This window comes from Myripristis murdjan, chromosome 19 (genome assembly GCF_902150065.1).
Source record: "Myripristis murdjan chromosome 19, fMyrMur1.1, whole genome shotgun sequence".
NCBI classification, from domain to species: domain Eukaryota; kingdom Metazoa; phylum Chordata; class Actinopteri; order Holocentriformes; family Holocentridae; genus Myripristis; species Myripristis murdjan.
In genome coordinates, this window is record NC_043998.1 from 19,209,583 (window position 1) to 19,232,014 (window position 22,432).

The 22,432-nt window shown below is 41.4% G+C and overlaps 2 protein-coding genes across 4 annotated transcripts in view; one reads left to right on the forward strand and one right to left on the reverse strand.

The window, feature by feature from the left end:
- atp6v0a1b (ATPase H+ transporting V0 subunit a1b) overlaps positions 1-9,659 on the reverse strand; it is a 28,617-nt gene extending 18,958 nt beyond the window's left edge. For 2 of the 3 annotated variants that reach the window (XM_030078164.1, XM_030078166.1), the window contains exons 1-9: positions 7,748-7,864; positions 7,341-7,419; positions 6,288-6,385; positions 6,050-6,178; positions 5,606-5,688; positions 5,161-5,287; positions 3,826-3,908; positions 3,251-3,344; positions 1,838-2,050 (exon numbers count right to left, since the gene is read on the reverse strand). In XM_030078164.1, coding sequence (XP_029934024.1) covers positions 1,838-2,050; positions 3,251-3,344; positions 3,826-3,908; positions 5,161-5,287; positions 5,606-5,688; positions 6,050-6,178; positions 6,288-6,385; positions 7,341-7,419; positions 7,748-7,864 — 1,023 coding nt within the window. Of the gene's footprint in view, positions 1-1,837; positions 2,051-3,250; positions 3,345-3,825; positions 3,909-5,160; positions 5,288-5,605; positions 5,689-6,049; positions 6,179-6,287; positions 6,386-7,340; positions 7,420-7,747; positions 7,889-9,582 lie in introns of those variants that run through there. The other variant, XM_030078165.1, reaches the window with a different exon arrangement.
- Positions 9,660-12,450: 2,791 nt separating this feature from the next.
- cavin1b (caveolae associated protein 1b) overlaps positions 12,451-22,432 on the forward strand; it is a 28,685-nt gene continuing 18,703 nt past the window's right edge. Inside the window, exon 1 of the mRNA XM_030078406.1 lies at positions 12,451-13,311. Coding sequence (XP_029934266.1) covers positions 12,802-13,311 — 510 coding nt within the window. The 5' untranslated portion in view covers positions 12,451-12,801. The remainder of the gene's footprint in view (positions 13,312-22,432) is intronic.

A 22,432-nucleotide genomic window follows, 5' to 3' on the forward strand; every position in this document is an offset into this window, starting at 1 on the left:
GCAAGCACTGGGTAAGAGAGCGGTGAGGCAAAGTGCCTCAGTGACCTTTAGGTGAACTGTTGTGCAGGATTGGTACAATTCTGTCTTTGTTTCCATCAAAGAATGTGAAAATCACACTGCCGTTTGAGTTTGGTGGTATTGCACTGTTCCCACTGTTTGCAGCACACTCAGTACAATACAAAATGTGTCATGACTCAACAGCAAGTATTAACAAACAGGAATCATGCAATCACCAGGAGGAGGTATGAATCCCTGGTAATGGGCCAGATCAAACAAATTTCCTCTTATTTTTATTTGTTTCCACAGATTCCTTCTTATTTTGTTAGGAACAACTGATTTCTATTTTCCTATTTAGGCTTTTCTCAGAGGTAAGAAAAAATCTTAAGAGCTGTCAAGAGCACAGGTCAAAAAAAATATGCCTAAAAGATTTGTAGTGTTCATAAAGTAGAGCTGCATCTCTCTTGATATTGGGGCTTCAGAAACTGTGCTGTCTATTTGCATTCTAATGTCAAACCATTTCCACTGTATTTTAGTGATTATACGTCCCTCTGCTCAGATGACATTCACAGCATTACTGATTTTTTTTTTTGTCATTGTTGACTTTTTGGTTTTCCTGTAACACCAACACTGACAGTCTGGAAAATGACATTTGCCTTTTTGAGTTCATCCTAATAAGTTCTTCTTTCCTACAGCCTCTACAGCACCCACTTGAGTATTTAGCATTTTTGCAGACACTGCTTTCTGCACACTGCTCTTATATAGTGTCTGGGAAGTGTTACTTATGCTAACAACAAATGCTCAGCCACCTGCCTCCTATTTACAAATGAGTGGGATTCATCATTCAGCACACCTGGGTAAGGATGGTTAACATTTGGTGACTATGAAACTGAACTTTTTTGCTTTTCTTAACAGAAAAATAAAAGAAAACATAATGGAACTTCAAGGTACTATAAGGGCATTTGGCCCACTCCTTGTAACTGCATTTTTGTTAAAGATTATACATGGTTATAAACACTAGGTGATTTATTATTTTTTAACCAGGGGATGGTCCAATAAGAGCTCGCCCCTGCTCCCACTCTACCACAAAATACCTATGTATATCTCCACAAAACGTAGTTCTGCATTAATGCCCAATAGAAATACCATCATAGAGATATTCATAGAAATCATAGAAATATTAAAGGAGTATTATAGGAATACTACTGGCAGCAGTGTGTCACTATGATCCTCTTGCTCTTCCACGACTACTTGTAACTTTAATCATGAACACTGCTCTACAGAGTATACAGGCTTCAATATAATATAACATATATAATATATAAATATATATTTCATAGCTGTGCTTGTTTATTGTTTTACTGGTGGAATGTGTGTTTTTTAGATGTTAAATGTTTTTTATTTGTTTGTTTTTATATTGAGAGAAGCCAACGGAGTTTCATTGTACATTTTTGTATAATGACAATTAAGATCCATTCCATTCCTTTAATAATAATAATAATGCTAATGATAAAGAATTGAGTATTTGTAGTATATAATGTAGAGAATATTACAGACCCAAGACAAAACTAACAGAAGGACTGGACTGAGAAAAAAAAGGCAAGTGCTAGATAAATCTGTTTACCACTTCAGCACCATGGACAGTGCCATGAATTTATCAATACACAGCACAGTGAGGCTGCTGATAACACTCTCTCTGCTGCTAGGGGGATACAGAGGAGGTGGCAGGCTAACAAGGAGGATGTATTTTGGTCTTTTTGCTGACAAGGGGAAAGGCCCCCACCCTCATCCCCCCTCAAATTGCCTCCTGGCTATGGAAAGACGAAAGGCGCAAACTCACCGTCCCTCGGCGCAGGGCAAACTGGATGGAGTCCAGGTCGGAGACGGGGCACCACACCTCGGCGATCAGACACTTCTGGGTGACGTCGATGTTGCAGAGGTTGAGCGTGTGGTAGATGGCCTTCATCTTCCTCACCTTAATGAACCACACCCTCATCGTCTTGGAGGCGGCCTGCAGCACCCGCTGACGATGGTCCTCGGTTTGGTTCAGCACCTAAAGGACCAACATTGGATGGTGGAGGGATTTATTTGGGGTGTAGATGCTGGACATCTGTATGAAAAGCTCTGGCTTCGAGTGCATCAGTTTGGTTTTCATTTTCTTTGCCAATCTCAAGTCTGTGTTCAGAAAAAACCTGTCGGTGCTGTAGCTTGGGGGGCAGGGAAGGCCAGGTTAGGTTAGGGCAGCATTAGACCTTCTCTCAAGCAGAACCAAGACTTTTTTTTCCCAGACTTGATAAGGACACATTTTGTGGAACCACAACATTATGGGAGTGGACAAAAGTCTTTCACAGATAAGAAATAAAGAATAAGAAAACACCCACCCCCACATGTAATTGTAAATAAATTTTATCAAGAAAAAAATACAACCTGAATAACAGACATCCTGTTGTGCCAAATTTCTGATTAATGTCTTTGTTGTTTGGGTTGTTTTGGGTCTTTGTGTTCATTGTAGCAGTGAATTCAAAGAGCCATTTTGAAAGAATTATTAAAAAAAAAAAAAACACTCCTGCATGACAAATGGCAATGTGGCATAAACAATAGGCAGGCTTTACTCCAAGGTCAATGATCTCATTAAAAAGTGCAATCTCCCACTCTCTATTTTTCTCCAGTTTAGTCCAGTGGTTTTCAAAGTGGGCTGTGGGGACCCCCAGAGGTCCTTGGTCCCAGTTGGTCCTCAGCAAAACAAGGAATAGTTTGATTTCACTACAAATTAAAAGTGTTTGAAAGGTATTTGAACACAGCGTAAAGCATTTAAGCACAAAAGAAATCTGACGTCGATCCAGCCTCACTGATCTGATGTTTAAATATATTATTTTAATAATAATGAACACAGATTTCTTATAATTAATAAAACTTTTTTTTTTTTTTTTTTTTTTTTTTTTACAAATTTTTTGGTCTTTTTTGCTACTTTCCCAGTATTATCATAAACAAGTTATCATCAATTAATTATCAGAAACCAAAATCTCTTTTCATATCTGAATACTGAGGGCAAATCACTTGAACTGGAGGTCTGCTTGGGGTCCAGAACATGAAAAAGTTTTGAAAACCTCTGGTATAGTCAATGTTAATGTATAGCTGTGCTTCTCTGTTATCTTAGTTTTTGGATTTTTCTTTTTATTCTAGATAAATTAACAGGTGGTAAAGATGACGGTATAGAGGGGTCTTGCTCTGTCTTGGTGAAAGATGACGTTACCATTTGGAGGTCGTCGATGCGGGTGTTGACCCCAGCTAACATCTCCTTCCTCTCCTGAGGCGTCTCTGGACAGGGGTAGAGAGACGCACGAAACCTGGACAAACACACCAAAACACATTTTGACACAGATCAAACTGAGAGCCTCTAATCGCAAACAGTCTCCTTCTCCCATCTTTGGGGCTGTCTCAAAAGCAGCACTGTGCTATTTTAATGGGTTTTTTTTAAATACCCTGAAGTCCTGTAAGGTGAGATCAGAACACCAAACAGCAAAGCATTCCAAGGGATTTCAAAGGATTCCAAAGGAACGAGAGGTATGCAATGTAACGTCATCCACAAGAAGTGGAAATATCTGCCTTGATCTTTCCTTTTTTTTGCAAGATACTCATGAAGATTCTCACTATTTCTCCTTGCCTGTGGAGAGAGAACACTTCCTGCTACTAATCATTCCCAACCAGGAAGTCTCAGGTAGCATCCAAGGATGGATGGATGGAAAATATGGCAGTGTTTTTGTCACAGAGATGTTCCATTGTGGATCTTTGATGGCGAGGATAAGTGGGCACATGTATGACACTGACCCCTCACAGATCTTCTTCACCCTGTTCTTCAGCTGGTCACCTTGGAAGAAGATGATGAACACCGACTTGTGGACTTGGTCACCCTGTTGGAAAACAAACATAACCGTAACATAACTAAAAAGAATGTAAACATACCATTTACCTATGAAGATCATGTGTTTGTGTGAGAAATGTCCACATGTGAATCAGCCAGTTTCCTGGAGTTGCAGATTTTTCGTGCTTCTTCTTCTGTCCATCTGTTGCTGAAAAACTGTATATGGCTAGCTAACTGGATATGCAAGAGGTAGTAATTCATCTAGATTATGGTGTACTTGACTGTATGTTTGGATCTGTAGGGGCGTGTTCAGTTATGGATGAAAGAATTTATAGCTTACTCCACAGTAGGATTTACCACCACCATAGTACCGTTCTATAACATATCATGAGCTAGCATTATTTTGTAGCTACCTGGGCTAGCTAGTTAGCTACTTGGGGTGTGTTGAAAGCCGAGCCAAGCCAAACAAACACTCGTTAAAAGCAGCGTAACTCAAGTCCAAACTGGAAAATACGTATAAAACTCCAGTCCCGGGAACCTGAAGAAGACAACATGGCAGCATTCTCGAAGCTGGAAGCCGTCATCTCCCGGCTCCCGTGACCAGACTGCACATCACGACTCTGATGGGCTGTGCTTCCCTACAGGGAGCTTGCTTGGTGGGCTAAAGTTATCAGACCGACAGACGTGCACATGTCATCTCACAATAGAACTTTTTAGTAGCAGCCATTTTGATCTGAAATAACAGGTGAACACGGGTGTTACTAATGACATTAATGAAGGTTCAGTTCCACTTTAGTGTGGTTGATGCTGCCTCCAAATGAAACTCCTGAGCTCATGAGAAGTCATGCACATGACTCATGACATGGAGCTTCCAGAAAAATTTCCACTTCTTAAGTCGTGAATACTGCAATAGGAGGCGTTCATATGACTCATCTCGTGAAAATGGCAAACACGACCCCATCTGAAGGCAGCAAGAGCCTTTCCAGTGAGTGAGCAGGACCAACAGCAGGACCCTGGCTCTGTTAGACCAGAACGGAACCAAAGATTCATGAATGCCTTTAGTAACGCCTGTGTTTACCTGCTGTTTTAGGTCTATCTTGTTGAATTTTGTGCTAGTGCATGTACACACAAGCTAGGGACAAGAAATAGCAGAGTAAAAACTGGTTAGGTTCATTGTTTCAAGCTGCAGTAGTGGTCTGACTTCAACTAGGCTTGCCTAAACTAGCTATCTGCAATTTTTTACATGATCTATTATTGACTACAGTCTATCTGAGTGAAGCGACATCTTAGCTTGTGCTGACCGTGGTGGGATCCTCCAGAGGGTCCTCGATTTCTGCCTGGCGTAGAAAGACGTTGCCGCGACACACCCTCCACAGCATCCTCTCAAAGGTGGGAATCCTCTCCCTGCTGATCACACCAGCTACAAACCTGCACAAAGGACACATGTGCTAAGAGATACATATCTGCAAATAAATCAAAAGAAAAGAGAAACAAATGCAGTATAACCTTCAGAACATTAGGATTTAGGAGATCAGAGCTTTGCCCATAGAGATTCAATTAACAAGTGGGATTGGAACCAATGGCCAATAACCAATAGGAGTGATGTTTCATTGGGAAATACAATGTATTTTAAAAACACTGAAATTACCTTGGTAACCACAGTTTTAAAGTGGGTTACAATCCATATCACAATCCCAATATTCATCAAAACTATCTCAATATGGGCTACATTTTGAAATACTCTACCCCAGTCTGAGCGGGGCCCCGCGGCCCCCCTCGCTGCCCTCCATCAGGGCCGATGACTCCTCCAGCAGATTTGGATCCTCCATCTGTCAAAGAGATGAGGAAAACCACAGTTTAGTTAAACTCACATGCATAAACTGTGCTGGTCACTTGCAGAATGTTTCCTGCACTGCATTATGGGCTTTTAACACTCAAAAAATTGTGGAATCTTTTGTAAGATTTAGGAATATTACGATTTTTTGATTGTGTACAGATACACAACCACTTACAAACATATAATGATACAGTGGTGTCATTATATGATATATAATATATAATGGTCTTTAGAGCTACAGGCTAAAACAGAGCAACAGATGGACATGAAGAGAGTAGAAGAAGGGAGCGAGAGCGGCTTTCTGGATGCTGAAACAGTTCTGACGATGCATCAAGGGGGAAGAAATATGGAACCTCGTCAAAGAACTGCTGTGTGCGGCGCAGGATGTGCTTGAGCTCCGTCAGCTCCAGGAAGTTCTTCTTCAGGGCTTCCTGGTTGGTGTTGATCTCCTTCAGCTCGTTCTCCAGCTTCTCAAAAGTGGCCTGTGAGGCACAAACAGCAGGTGTGAAGGCATTCAGGTGGATGCTTTTGGCCCAGCACAAAACACACTGAAACTTCAGCTTATCCACATCAACACAGGAGGGTGATTACCTCCAGATCAATCATGTCCCTGGGGAACGGGACTTCTGGATTTTCTCCGGTGTCCACCATTGGGATATTGGCTTTCTTGATCTCCTTCTCCACAAATCCTATGCAGAGGAAATTTTTTATTTAATCATTGAATACACGAGCATGCGTGTAAACCTGCTGCTGTGTATCTGACACCATGCAATGCTCAGTCACATGCAGTGCCATCCACAGACATCTGGGTTGGGAGGTTTTATTTCACCCTCTGAACCAAAAATTCACTCTTTCTGTTTATCATTTTTAGGGGAATTTTTGGGGAAGATTTTCTTGTAAATTTTTTTAAACATTTTTTGTGTGATTTTGTGGCAATGTTATAATAGGAGGATCAAAGGATCAAAAATGTTTTAGGTGATTTAATTTTTTTTTTCTTGTAATATAATTTTAACTACATAAATATAATAAATACAGTTTTATGTCTTTTACTAGCCTTGATACTTTTCTAGTTTTTTTTTCTTCTAATTGTCTAGTCTAGTTGTCTGTAGTTTTTGTTTGTTTGTTTTTTTTGTTTTTGTTTTTGTTTTTTGCTATGGTCATTTAATGCTAATTTGCTCATCACCTTTTTTCTCATGTTTTTGAAAGAAATCAGGTGAATTTGCCCAGGTTTCAACAAGATAAATGTTTGTGAAAGGGTTGATACGTCTCTCTCAAGCATTACTCACAAAAAAATCTGACATCAATCCAGCATCACCAATATATGATTTATTCATTATAAATATACTTTTGCCATTTCTCTTGTATTTTTTCTTTTTTTTTTTTTGCTTTAGTTTTTTGTTGTTTGTTTTTTGTTGTTTTTTTCTAAGTAGCTTGTTGTCTTTCCCTTTGTTTTTCAAAGAAATCAAGTGAACTTGGTCAGGTTTCAAAGGCTCAGTTGAGTTTTTTTTTTTTTTTTTGTGAATGGTATTTGTTGTAGAGGCACCACATTGATGCGGGGCCCAAAGCGCTGTGCCTGATTTGCCCAGTGGGCCCTACGGCTCTGTTCACATCCCAAAGCCAAACTACACTGGGAACATGACTTACGCAGTTTCCTGTCCATCTCCTCACATCTCCTCACTTCATTAACAAACTTGCGCTGGAACACATTTACGTCTGGATTCAGCTGGAAGTGGGAAAGAAAAAACATGTTCACATGCGTCAGGCTTTGTTTTTGCTGTTTGGCTGAAGTTCACAATGACTTCAAGTGTAGAAGCTCAGAGCGCTTCAACGTGCGTCATGTTTCAAAGACACTGCTCTTAATCAAATGAAAGAGCCATACTGGATATCCTGTTTTTTTTTCCACTGGGCCTTACTTAGCCAGAAACACTAGAGGCTTAACTCAACCAATGAGATTATTTCAGCCTCCAACGCAGCTCTACCTGCAGCACATGTCTGCAAAGTACTACAAGAAGAAAAATGAATTGCTTTCTTATTTAATCATTGATACTTACATCTCTGAACTGGACCATGCCCAGTTCTCCCAGTTCACTGACGCAGCAGTACGCTGCTTCTGACTGGAGAAAGAGCTGGGCGAGGGTCATCTCCTCGCTCCTGAACAGCTCCCCCATGATGACCACCACACAGCACTACACCTGAAACAGGAGGACACGATGACAAGGCTCAGGATTTTCTTTAACTCTTTGCTTAACTTATTTCACAAGTCTTTCAATGGTATTATCATAGGATTAGAGGATTACTATAGCAATTGTTTAATACATTTTACAAGGATGCTATTAGGCTACTGTATACACATATAAAAGCAAAACTTCAATTCCCATTTGAATATTTTTGGAATATTGCAGGAACATTATAATGGTAGAAAGGAGAAAAAAAAGGACATGTTGTGATTATTTTCCCCAGAGATATATTTTTCTCTCTTCTAGTGGCCTGGAAGCTATAATGTTCCTGTGCAACATTTGGGTAACCTGCAGCTGTATCACAAGAACCTCCAAATTTGGACTGAATAATAAATATGTTATAATGATACAAGTGTTTGCTTAAAGTCCAATACTACTGAAAACAGTTATTTAATTATATTTTCTCATAATAATGCCATCCACGCAATGCCCAAGCACCCGCACTGTCTCTCTCATATTTAGAGCACGTCACACCAAACGCCATTCAAAAATCTTACAGTTTAAAATTACTTTGCCTACTGGCAGAAGTATGACGCTGATATAATAAGATTACATACATTTTAGAAATCATTAAGGCCGTCGAATTAATTCGGATGAAGATGATGGACCAAACTGCACTTTATTTCAATCATTTTACACTTTTTACATTCGTGCCACACTGCTCTAACCCGTGATTCACTGTGAATTTTGGTACAACACGATGGAAAAAATTAACAGCCAAATCAATCCTAGGGTTTGAAGCTTTACTGGTTAAGAGGCTGGTTGGAAGATATATCGGTTATTTATATAGCCTATGCCGAAATCTAGGGCGGCTCCTAAAATCCAAGAAATTATAGGGTTTTTTGTAATAAATACATGTAGGTCTACCTGTAAACGAAGCAAGATTAAACAGCGGAAATTCTGAATGAGTTTCCGTCGATAATCTCTGAGGGGATTACAGCCCATCAATGGATGAGCCCTTCAGACCTTTAAAACACCATGTTGCTAAACGCAGTTCTTATGCATTGCGAATGACTATACGGCATAACTACATATTTCCCTCAGAGTGGGGCTTAAAGAAATTAATAAAGTGCAGAGGAGGTGAGGGATGAGGCTCGGTGTGTCGCAGCATCCCTAACCTCTCCGCTGCAGCTGCCCTTCAATTCTCAAGGACGCCATGATGCTGGAGCTAGGCCCGGCAGCCATCGGGGGCATCTGTCATTTTAAATGTCAGGCAATCATCTGTCCGTTTTACACATGATTCACAATATTCACAATATCAAATGATTTACAACTATATATCTACTTTCTCTGATACCAGGCGAACATCACGATAAGGCCAGGATACGGGCCTATGGTTTGACTCGGTCATAGTGCCTATAACGTGATGCGGCAGGATTTGACAATGAAATGAATTAATTAATAATTAAATGGGTTCATATGGCAAGCACAAAACACAGCATTTCATATCATTATCATTTTAAAATAAATCCTTTGCATCGCTGAGATGTAAGGAAAAACGAGCAGCTGTCAATTTCACAGCATCATCGTCCATACGCAAAATGATCGCCCTTCTCCTACATTAATAATCCTTCACTGACGTATAAACAAATCTGAACATTATCTAATACATTTTTTAAATCAAAAAGTCAAATTCTTCATATACTTACAATAGGATCCTGGGATTTTGTCCGACCGTCACACACCTCCTGTGTGCGGATGCGGGATGCTGCGGTCCAGGCAGCTGTGTCAATCTCCACACAGTTAGCCAGGATAAAATCGGAAACCAACACCGGAAGTGAGATTTTTTTTAAAACTTCGAAATAAAAGTATATAATATGCTTTTAAACATCATTTGGAAGGGAAAGGAAGAAAAGCTTGTTACTGTACCTGTAAGTGTTTATTATACGCTCATACAAAACATTTTAGATCAATCTCAAAGCATACCTAATTAAATGAGGACTGTATACTTGACATGCATGCAATATAGTGACATTAATTTAAGCTTAGTAACTTGACATGTGTTATGTTACATGACTAACATCTTATAAGCCTACTTTAAGCAGCGATAAGGCCTATCTTGCAATAAAATCATTAGACAACAGAGAACTACATTCATATATCACATCAAACTCAAGATTTTAGTTGTATAATGTTGTTACATTTTTCCAAAGTTTCATTCAATTGAGCAGTATGTTGAGAATGTCTGTAATTGCCCAGTAAAGTATAAAAACCCTACATTTTTGCAAATTATGCTTGTTATATCAAGTACCGATTATTATGATGATCATCCACTCACAACGTGCTTATAACACACTTATGACACCTTGTAAATTCTTATGAGCAGCAGCTCAGGTGAAATGTTACCGAAAACCCGTTTGAAAATGTCCTGAAAATAAGGTCTACCAGATGTGGTGGATTCGCCCACAGCTCGGGCCAAGTGTTGAGTCAGTGCTAACAAGATCCTCGAGAAATTTTCCTCTTGCAAACAGGCTCAGTCGAGTTTCACCCCTTCACAGCTCCACATGGCGCAAGGGTTTAAACCAGGACACTGGCCCGCTGCCAGCCAGCAATTTTGGAAGCGTGGAACTCCCATAATGTACATAAATTACTGCCGGAGACTTCTACAAGAAGCAGCTTTTCAAAGAGGGGTGCCATGTGCTATTCATAACTCGCAAGCTTTAGAATATTTTTCAAAGTGGCTGGCAGAAGATTGCAGAGAAGACAGTGCATATGATATAGAAATGAATTAAAAATTTTGTGTTAAACTTTTGTGTTCAGTTTGTCTGCAACTCAGCGTTGTATGGTCGTGTTTGTCTCGGGCAGGTCTCTGTTGAGAATGAGACCCTGAGATTACGTGTGTAAACAAAGGTTAAATTGAAAAGATGTTCAAAGGGGTTCCCATGGATTCCAAAGATATTCACTCTTCCAAGTATTATCCCCAAATTATTATGTTAATGTTACCCGCTGCTGAACATTGATTCTAGGATGTTGGCTGTAAAAATAGATTGTATGCATTTATTTTGTGTGTTTGCTTACAACTGATTACAGCTCCTGTGTCAAGAGGCCATGGAAGCTGGTACTTTCTGAGTCCATTCCATGATTCTAGCAGTCGACTAGATGAGCTGCCCGCTCATTTAAGTGCTGACTGATCAAAACAGCTGTGGTGCTTTTTGCTTTCAGTGTTGTCTAAAGGTACAAGTTGTCAAATTGTAAAGAATGACTTTTTCCTCAGGTCTCAGTGTTGACTCAAATTCTGTCAAATGAAATTAGTATGTTATGTGAATATTTGGCCATGTTGAAAATTACACAGTGTTCCTATTTACACACCTGCCTGACATACCTGACACACCAAATAAAGTGTGGCAAATGACATTAAAAAAAAATTGGATTGGATTTGAACCCAGAACCCAGAATATAATGACCACAGAGTGTACACCACAGCCACAGCGATGCACAGTCATGTAGGAAAATGTCCTGCCTTGAGTTTGTATTACACACTTAAAGGGATACTTCACCGTTTTGAAAAATCTGATATTATTTCACTTCCCCCCCAGCTGTTCTGTAGGACAGTAGTGGTGCTCTCTTCCTCTCATTGTTACTGAGTGCTGGAAACTGGCTGGATGCTCCACATGCTAACTGTTAGCCTCCTGCCATTCAGGTGGACATCCCCCTGGCTAACAATCCACTTATATATATATAGCATATAGGAATATAGGAAAATATTTCTCTGGAGAAAAAAGCCATAACTCCAGCTAATCAAATTAGATGTTATATAAGCCTCATGAGTGGGGATTAGTTTTTTTTTCCAAATGACACAGCTAGTGGTAAAGGCACTTGCTCGCTTTTAGCAGCACAACCTTCTCAGGCACACCTCCCCTACTATTCATTTATGAATCCCTGTTCAAATATAAAGCATCTCTATAAACCACACTCCAGGAACTGTGAAAGAAAACGTATACAGCTGTGGCCGTGCGGACCAAGGCACTGGTGATTATTTTGTGAGCTGTCAGTTCGTAAGCGCAGATCAGCAGAGGGAGCACTGATGTGATAGAGGTTTGCTTTCATTTTCCTTCCTCTTCATTTTGATATTTTTGCATCATGCCAAGTTAAAATGACATGTTTTGACAATCGCAGCTTCTTCTGCAACTGGCTGGTGTACAGACTCCTTTTCCCCCTTTGAAGGAGTTCTTGATCCTCACGCAACACAGCCTCGCTCTATGCTGAACATGCTCTGCAGAAGGGGGGGAGTGGAAAAAACGAATAGATCCTGTCTGACATTCCTCCTTCTGCTGTGCCTGAGCTTGTATACGAGGAGCTCAGCACAGCCCTGCTCTAACTATTCAAACCATGCTGATGGGACACGGCCAGACCGAGGGGGTGTGTTGTCCGAGCGCTGAGGGGGCTGGATTAGCCGTTTGTAGGTGGAGTCCCCTTGATCTGTGGGTGTTGTTGGGGAGGAGACAGGGGAGGGTTTTAAGGGAGGGGGATTGTCCAGGGCGAAAAAAAAAAATAGGGGGCTGGAGAGGAAAAACGCCGCTGGCTGCAGCTTGACTGGAGGGTTTCTCTGCCTGGTGTGGCATTCACATCCCGGCGCTCATGTGGTAACATCCAGCACTGCTCAGCTTCCCCTGTACACTGGCCTGACTCCAGGGATTAGAAGAAGAGAGGGCAGACAGAGCAAGGGAGAGGGAAAGGGAGCGTACGTATGCTTGAAAGAGATAAGTGAAAGTAGGAGGGGAGAAAAGTGCAGAGGGACTAGAGAGCAGAAGAAAGGGAAGAGCAGGTGAGAAATTAAACAATCCAGAGAGAACATAAGTGAAGAAGCTGCGCCACTGGTGAAGAGTTAAGGCTGACTTATCTGACTGTACATTCTCAAACTCCCTGACATGGCAGCCATGGAAGCAGAGCTCTCCAGTGCCCAGCTGGAGCCACAAACCCTCACTGAGGTCTCAGATGATGAGGTCAACCTCCCACCATCAGACGATGAAGAGGATGCCCTTGCTGCAGCCGCCACGGGCACGGAGGGGCAACCCGCCGAAGACGACGAGGCGGCAAAGGTGGACCTTCAGGTGAACGGGGGGATGGTGCTGACTCTGCTAGACAAGATCATCGGGGCGGTGGACCAGATCCAGCAGACCCAGAACACGCTGGAGGCCAGGCAGCAGGAGATGGAGCGCTCGGTGACGGGCATCCAGGGCGAGCTGACCAAACTGGCCAAGAGCCACACCACCACATCCAACAGTGTCAGCAAAATGATGGAGAAGGTGCGCAAGGTGAGCATCAATGTCAAGACAGTGCGCGCCAACCTGGAGAGGCAGGGCGGCCAGATCAAGAAGCTGGAGAACAACGAGGCCGAGCTGCTCAAGAGGCGCAACTTTAAAGTTATGATCTACCAGGTGAGAAACAATGTTTATGTGTGCTTGTGTATATGTGTACTGTGTGTGTGTGTGTGTGTGGTTTGTTTGTGTGAAGTTCTGAATGACACCTGACTAACACAAAGATGGGTGTGGCATGTTTGTGAGCAAAGATAAAAAAAAAAAAAAAAACTCCCAAAACTTGGGCTCTTGAATGTGAATGAATGTCTTCACTGTCTAAAATTGTGGGTAAACATGACTCAGTGGTGGTTTAAGAACCGCCTGATGGCTTGCCATAGATGTTACTCAATTTGTAGAGGTGCAAAAGGTTCAGTCGGACGATTTTAGGGAGTGGCGAGGGCTTACCTCACAGCGGTGCAGGCATGTGCTTAAGTGACAGGCTGTACTATCTCTCATCATCGCCCTGGCAAAATCACAAACCACTCAGGAATTTGAATATGTGAACTTTTCCAAGGACAGATGATATTTAAGAGAAGAACTCTTTTCTGCTTTGCTCTTACATTGCTACCAGTTAAGCACTACTTTATCAAGCCTAATTCCCTAAAGTACACAGAGATATTCATCACATCTTTAGTCTGGGTACTGTCACTTTGACCCGAGTGAGATTCAACCATCCAATTATTTTGCGTGGAACTGTGAGCCACATACACATCAAATCTAACTGCACCTCCTCTGAGGATGTACATCCAGAACTGGAGAAAAATAACGAGATACAATATTTGCATTTTAATTATTTATCAGAGCACTCGCCGCAAAACACACGCACATTTCAGCAAGAAATCAATGACATGTTCCCCGATTTTGAGAAATCATTTTCAAACTTTTATGAAATGTTATGGGAATGCTAACAAGATCCAAGCGACACTGTCTTTCTAAATGAGAGATTCTACAATCGAAAAGATTTGTTCCCAACCACATTGTCTTTCTGGTCTCTTCAAAATACAAATAATGCATATAATACACACTCATTGCTTCAGTATGAGTTCTGCTACTACAGCTATCCAGTGATCAGGCGTGTGTGTTTCTAATTATTATGGTCCAAGATGTTCCACGCTATGGGTCATATGAGCCCAACCTGCACCCATGCACCACCTCAGTACACACCGCTATATGTAGGTTTGACATCACTCTCTTCTCCCCCAGTGCACAATGTTTAAGACCTCAGAATACAAGCCTTCACACGTGAGCCCAGATCCCTGGCTGCCCAAGTCATAAGGAATCCATTCGGAAAGTCATTTCACTCTTTCTCTTTTTTTCTAAAAAACAAAGATGGAAAATACCACAAGCACACTCAAGGTCCTGTTTAAGGCAGAGGAGCAGGAAAGGGAGAGAGACAGAGGACAGAGGGGAGAGGTTTAACTGCTAGATATTTCACTAAAAAAGACAGTGTGCATGATTTTTTTTTTTTTTTTTTTTCTGGGAGTTGAGGGGAGCCCCGTTTCTTTTTTTAGCCTGCAAGGCCGCAGTGTGATGTGTAATCGCTTGCAGCTTTTTGCACAGTGGCGCGAGAACATTCAGAGTTTCCACCCTTGACTCAGACATCACGGCTTGGACAGCCCTCACTCTCTCCATTTCTCTCTCCCTCGCTCCCTCTCTCTTTCCAAGAGTCGGGCAGATGTGGAAGGAGAGTGATGTCTTAGGCAACCCCGACTGTCTGACTCTAAATGACTGTGCAGTAATGGTACTCTAACACACATAAATATGAGGTGGGCGTACAAAATACTTTATTGCCCTGTTGCAGTACACACACACACACACACAACACACCTGGCTTGCTCCTCTTGGAATAACAGCACTGCATTTTATATATAATGATGTGCAGATGAATCCTTAGAGGCCAGAGCTCTCAATTAGAAAAAGCTCATTTCCATGATCGCGTTTGAGAGAACTGGATGACTGAATAATTTCCCAATCCGAAAGCCTCATAAATCAATATTTTAATTAGCAACTGTTAAAATGGAGGCGCTGAGTGCTGCAAGTTTCCAATACAGTCTGCTTGAAATATGACGAGCTGAAAAACAGAACGGGTTGAGATTTTGCTGGCGTTAGCCAACAGCCTGGGCCCTGTGGCAAGAGAAAACTCCCCCTGTAATGCCTATCGCTAGCTCCCTCGCTAACTCAAAACACTGGCTTTGTTTATGGTTGCCAACTATGACATAAGGTCAGATTCATCTTCATTAAAAGCACAAACCACAATGTGTTTTTCTGTTTTCAATTTTTCTGTGTGCTCCTCTGTTGCCCTTCAAGGTCAGATTCTTTCAAAATCAGCACAGTACAGCGAAAGACTCCACCAACACCCCCCTGTGAACTGTAGCACTGTTATTTTGGCTGCTTGAGACTGTGTGTCAACACATAAATACTTGACCTTTGTGAGGATTCATTAGTATGGTCGGCTTATTCCTCCATGTACCAACACCTCAACACCACTAAACACCGTGGAGGTAAATGGACTTTGGTTAGCGAGACTTCTTCTAATCAGACAATGGCAGCTTTGATTCCTGCAGCAGCTAATAAATGTCAGTCAACTGCCTTGTGCTCAAGTTGGCAAGACAATGAACCCCTACCAGCAAACTGTGATCCTCCATTTGAATCATTGTGGCAGCTGGGAAGAGCCCAGTTTGAACCTCCCAGTTCCCATCGGGACACGTTCGACAACTTCACTCCGTAATTTTTAGCATGTTCATTGCTTGCTATACCCCAAAGCAATTCCCAGTATTTTTCTATTAGTGCACAAAATGAAATGACACACTGTGGTACTCCTAATAAAATAAAGTATCACAGTTTATGTTTGCTGACAGTTTTCACCCAACAGGTTTTTGTTGTAGCCAGGAACTTGTTTTGATGTCATGTGTTGCTAGGCGAACCGAGGATACAGAAATCATACCCAAGTTTCTCAGTGGGACGTCCCATTGGGAAGGGCGTGAGAGGACACTTTTCCTAAATGGGACCTGGGATTTCTCCCAGTTCCCAGGATGTCTTCAATGCAGAATTACGACATCTGGATGGCAGAGTCAACAGAATACCAAGACGTAGACACATACGTGGAGACTTTTGTGACATGGAAGTCAGAATAAACAGAGAAAAGGTCACATTTGATGTCATCCAATGAAGTTTCTTTCCTCTTTGAAGAAGGATATCATGTCATGTATGATAGGAGGTGCATTTCATAATTTGAGGAAGGTGCTATCAGCTAATTGGCCACCACTCTGCATTGAGCACAGCATTGCTAGCTAGTTAGCTACTAGCCACTAGCATGCTGGGTAGATTAAGGGTAATTATTGAATGCATGAATATACAATTTAGTGTCACGACTAACTGAAAGCCACACTGCAGTTTTATGTTTCTTTTTTCTCCTACTATGCTGGATGAGTGCAAAACGATACATACAGTAAAACAGGATGATGTGGCACTCACACAATAGCCCTTTATCACAGCAGCCATTTTGAAATAAAATAGCAGGGTAAACACAGGTGACTAATTACATTAATTATGACTCAATTCCATTTCTTTCCAGTGAGCCAGCATGAACCACAGCAGGCCCCTGCCTCTGTTAGGACTAAATGAATGTCATTAGTGCCGCCTGTGTTCAGCTGCTGTGCATGTCAGAGTAGCTGCTGTGAAGAAGCTCCACACACTCACTCTTGGTTCTTTCAGAGGTCAGCAGGCCTAAAGCGACATTTGTATCGTCTAACCATGAAAACTGTGGGTCAAAGGTTGTGTTTTTTTAATCCTTTGAGTTTAATGGGTGTGAATGAGAAGTTGAACAAATGACCCCTGACCCGGCAGAGCGTCCAGTGAGGTGCTTGGTTTCATGGCGATCGGTTCACTTCCACGCCTTGGTGACATCTTTGAGCTTTTGAAACCCAGGAGCCCCCTGAGATGGGCGTCTCGGTTAAAAGGTTTTATTTCACCCTCTTGACAAAATTCACTTTTTGTTTTGTTCCAACTTCATTTCCTTTTTATTTTTTGGTGGGAATTTTGTGGTAGTTTATGGCAATTGTCTTGCAATTTACTTTTACATACATTTTTATAATTATCATAAATCGTTTTCTTGTAACATTTAAACAATTTGTCTCTTAGGTTTCAAAAGGCTTGTGGCCCCAGTGTGTCCTTGTGTGCTTCACTGAGACCACGGTCATCCCAAGGACACTGAAGCCATGACATTACATTTCGGGCACTTTGGCAATCACTGGCATGAATTACAAAAGTAGAGCAAGCATAAATTCTTATAAGGACAAACAACTCATAGCCAGAAGTATCAAAGCTACATTACTGTGGAATTAAATGTGCAATTAGGATTCAAACATTTAGAAAATGTATAAGAATGACTATTGTAATAATAGCAGGGTTCATTCTCACAGCTGTTATCCATGTAAAATCTATAGGTTACAATTTAACACTAAAATATATTCCCATGCAGAGTTCCCTGGGTGACGTGTGTCTGTCCTTTGAGGTTTGTGACATGAAAATGTTTGAAACCGATGCATTAGAGCCGTGTGGCCTCGCAATATTTTCCGATTGCTTGCAGACATTTCTCCATTGAGCTTCTCCAAATTCAATCCTGTTTGATCTGACAGTGTATCAAAGGCAGGCTTTGTGAGGTGTCAGATGCATGGTTTCGATCCAGTCACTCCTGATTACAGGAGGGAATCTATCTGGTGCCCCGAGGAAAAGCCCTGCCCCGGCTCTCCGCTGATAGTCCAAACATACTGTAACTCACTGGTGTTTACTGTCAAAAAGGGGTTGCTCGCACGGGGAGAAGACACAGCTTGAGCGCTTTGTAGTGAGGCACGGGGTGTTTCATCTTCGCTTTATTGGCTGTAGACCTGCCACTCACTGCTCCACTCCCTCCAGGCTTCCCTTTATATTTTTTGGCATCAAAACGATCAAACTTAAAGATATTAAATCCTAGCAGAAACATCCGCCCTCCACAGCATCTGTCAAAAATGATCAGTAACGGCATTCAAAAAGCCATCCCATGGTGAGCAGACCTCACCCAAAACCAACAGGCTTTCCTCCTGCAGTAGAGCAAGTGTTGCACTATTACTAACAATATGCATAAAGGTATTTTAAGATAGAGATATGAGGTGGCAGGGGAGTAAGTGGAGCCTAATCTGCGGAGACTCTGTCAACACATCAGCTGAAAGTGACTCTCTCTCTGTTAGCACAAGCAGCTGTCCAGTGTGTGTGTGTGTGTGTGTGTGTATGTGTGTGTGTGTGTGCCCAAATGTCGAGTAGGTCTTAGATTTACTTAGATCTGAGCTCAGATCTTTGACAGCTGAGTCCATATGGTGCAATGCTGCAGTCACAGAGCAGGGGTGACTGTACTTACAGTGGATCCAACCTGGAATGTCACAACTCCATGGTGTGTGTGTGTGTGTGTGTGTGTGACAGAGAGAGAGAAAGAATAAGAGGGAGAGCAAAAGGCATGAATGTGAATAGTTCAGGCTCCAAAAGTCCTCTGGGTAGTTTGACAGTCCCCTGCAAAAACAACAAACCAGGAATAGAGGCGTTGCAGTTGCATCACAAATCTCCTAGCAACCACGTCTGCCGCCTTCGTGGAGGTCTTTAAATTGGCCATGGAAAAATAATGGCTCAATATAAAACAACCATAAAAGAAGAGACTAAAGATGTGTGTGACAATCAGTCAGTGACATAAAAGTGAGAAGTCTGATATGGTCGATTTGTATTCAAACTTAGGTTTTTGTGACATGGGAAAGTGTCCTGTCCTCTCAAGCTTGAGGGGGAGTCGGCTCAGCTGACCTCAACGTGAAGACGACGTTTGCTTTTTGCAGCCAGTTCACTTGCCAGCAGGACAGTGTTAAACTAACAGCTTCCACTTGGTGCATCAGTGCAGATCACGTGTTTACGAGACAGAAGGTTAAACAGGATTTTCGCACAAACACACTGACACTGTGTCAATACAAAAGTTCGTAGATAAAACAGCACAGACACGATGTCTGCTGGGTTCTGTCACGATGCTTGAAACCAAACTCCACATTCGGAATCTCATATGGCACATCCAACTAGGATTTTTGCATTTTATTTAAGCTCCAATATATTCAAATAAGAGATAAATAATACCAAAGTATCTGGATTATGGCTACCATTAAACGTAAATAAATACAAATTTAATGTAACTAATTTTTTTTAACTAAGAAACGAAGGTAACACTTTACAGTAAGAGTACAACAATTAACGTTAGTTAATGCCATAATAAACATTAAGTAACAGGTAATAAACATTAAGTAACAGGTGATAAACATTAAGTAACAGTTAACTAACCGTTAACTAATGTATCTAAGAATCATGTACTAATGCTGTTCATGCTAAGGTATTAATTTATATGTTATTTAACGGTTATTGTAGATATTATTAACATTATTAAATGCCATAATAATCATTAACTAACAGTTAATTAACCATTACGGCATTAACTAACATTAACTAACGTTAATTGTTGTACTATTATTGTAAAGTGTTACCGAAACGAACTCTAATGATCATAAATCTGAGAATATTTTGTTGGTTTAATGGTTTAATTGATGGTTACATTTTGCCGGACTGTAACGTTACCTTACGTTCCGGTTCACGTGCGTTCAAACTGGAAACTCTTGCAAGTTGTTCTGATGAGAATCTGCCCGACCTCTACGTTGCTTCCCATATGAGGTGAACACGGCAAAAATATGGATGATAAACTGTTACATAAAAGAATGTAAATAAGAAATTTAGCAAATTGAAGTATTACATAAAAAAAACACACACACTTGAGAGGCTGCTTTGTTCATTTAAATGGATACAGTCTAGCCGTCTAGGTTAGCTAGTTTTCCAAGCTGAACTTCTAAAGTCAAACTTAGCTATAGCTAATAGCTGGTAAGCTAATTGGCTAGCATAATAATAAAAAAAAAACATTAGTTATTGCATTCATTTTTAAATTTTTTGTATATATTTTGACCAAAGTTTTTGCCATTCGAAGTTAGCTAGCTTCCCCTCACCCACAGAGATTCAACTCAACCTTTGAAATGACTGATGTGTTTGTAGATCAAGAAGCCATCTGTTTAGTTTAACAAATATTGCATGCTCTTATGCACGCATGCAAAACATATGACCCGGTGCCATAAAATCCAGCCCAATAACATAATAATTGCTAATTAATTTACATGATCAGTGTGCTCCTCTGTATAATTACCAGCAAATTGATAATTGAAGGTTTTATAACAATGCTATATTTACATATTATGAAAATTTGTGCAAAGAGAGATCATTTGTGAAATAAGCTGTTTGAAACATACATGCTGTGGATCCCGAGTCATGTTTCAAACTTCTACTGGCCCCCATGGAAAACGAGTTGTGCATCATTGCTCTAAAGGTTTAGTGCAAGAAAATGCAAGAAATTGTCATTAACAGTTCATATCGCTTCACTGTTATATTGTCTGTGGATTGTTATGTATGTTTTTGGTTGTTGCTGACATGCTAGAGGGACTGAAAAAGACAGAACACGGTGAAGTGAGGAGCTGAAATGTGAGTGAAAGAAGTGATCGATTGATTCAAGATGAGGAGGGTGGGACAGGCTGTTATGTGGGAGAGCATGAGGGAAAGATAAACTGAGGGAGAGGGAGATCTCCATCCACTGAGTGCAGGGAGTGGATGGGTGTGTTGCGATGAAGAGCAGGGACCATATTTAGACAGCTGATTCATAGCCCAGGCATCCCTTGCTCTCCACTCTAACCTCCTCCTTCTCCTCCTCCTCCTCCTCCACTGGAACCAGTTGAAACCCAGTGCCTCCCTCCACTCCCCAACTTCTCCACCCACCAGGGTAATTCATTCCTCATCCTCCCCTCCGACACTCCACCCCATCCTGCCCCACCACCCTCCATCACAACTCCCTTCGCCTCTCCGCCCCTCCTTCTTCGCCCTCTCCCCACTCCCTTTCTGTTAATGTTCTTTCTTTTGTTAGGTTATCTCAGGGGCCGTCTCACTGTGACTGATTTGTTTTCTTGGAAGATCTTTGGATGAAAAAAGAAATCATCAGTCCAATGGTCCACAAAAAAGAAGCAATGCCAAACACCACAGAAAATGTGTGATATCATTGCTTTAAAAATCATTAATGGGTACAAGCAGTTCTCACATTCACAATGCTTTGCAGTGTGTTCCATTTATGGAAGAAAGGCTCGCCAAGAACTGAAACCAACCCGTGTTGAGATCAAATACCATAATTACTGGATTTTGAAGACAGTGCTAGAGAAATGCAAGTTACAGGAGCATATTGGATAAAAGCAGGCTGATGTTTAGACATATTTTCCAAATGCCTCAAGTTCATTAGTTAGTAACAGACTTAATTTGTAAAGCACAACATAGATGACCCAAGATTTAGCCAACAATGGGATTAAGTCACCTACTATCTGTATCAAGCTGCTCTGATAGCTAAAGCTGATCAGGTTATCACTTCAGTTTCTAAAGTAAATAATTAGAAATCTTTTCCCCTGTGGTGCCATGTTTTTCCAGCCTCCTTCTTTCTTTCCTGCACTCTCCTGTACCATCCGCTTTTCTTGACCTTCAAAGGAATCAGGATCTTGGACCCTGGACAGAAGATCTCACAAACAATCTGTCAAAGCGGATTTTGCTCATCCTTCTTTTCTATACTTGCTCTGCACCACTGCCACAAAAAAACACCTGCTGCCCCCCTAGCCCTCCACACGGCCATATCTTTCAAACTGCAGCACATTGACAGCGCTGTCAAATTTCCATTTCATTTTACTGCCATCAGAACCCAATCCAAATGAGTTACAAACGAGGGAATGCAGTGCTATGAACGTTCTGCCCTCAAAAGATTCAAACCAGACTGGCTGCGGTATGATATAAAGTACACATTTCGCCAGCAATCTGGGAACGATCAGGTTCCCCCCGATGTTTTGCATGTAAATTTATCAACAGCAAATCCATTCTTCTCACAAAGGTCTATGCAAGATCCATATATGGCAATGTGAGCAAGAAATGTTCCTGTTCTCCCAGCTCAGTTTACAAGCCAGACTGTGTGTAACATTGTTTCTGCAGGGAGAATGAGATTTTGGTGGGGCGTTTTGGGCTTCGGTACAGTTGGTAGGGGTGATGTGCAAGTCAAGCACTGGTTGTCAGAACATCA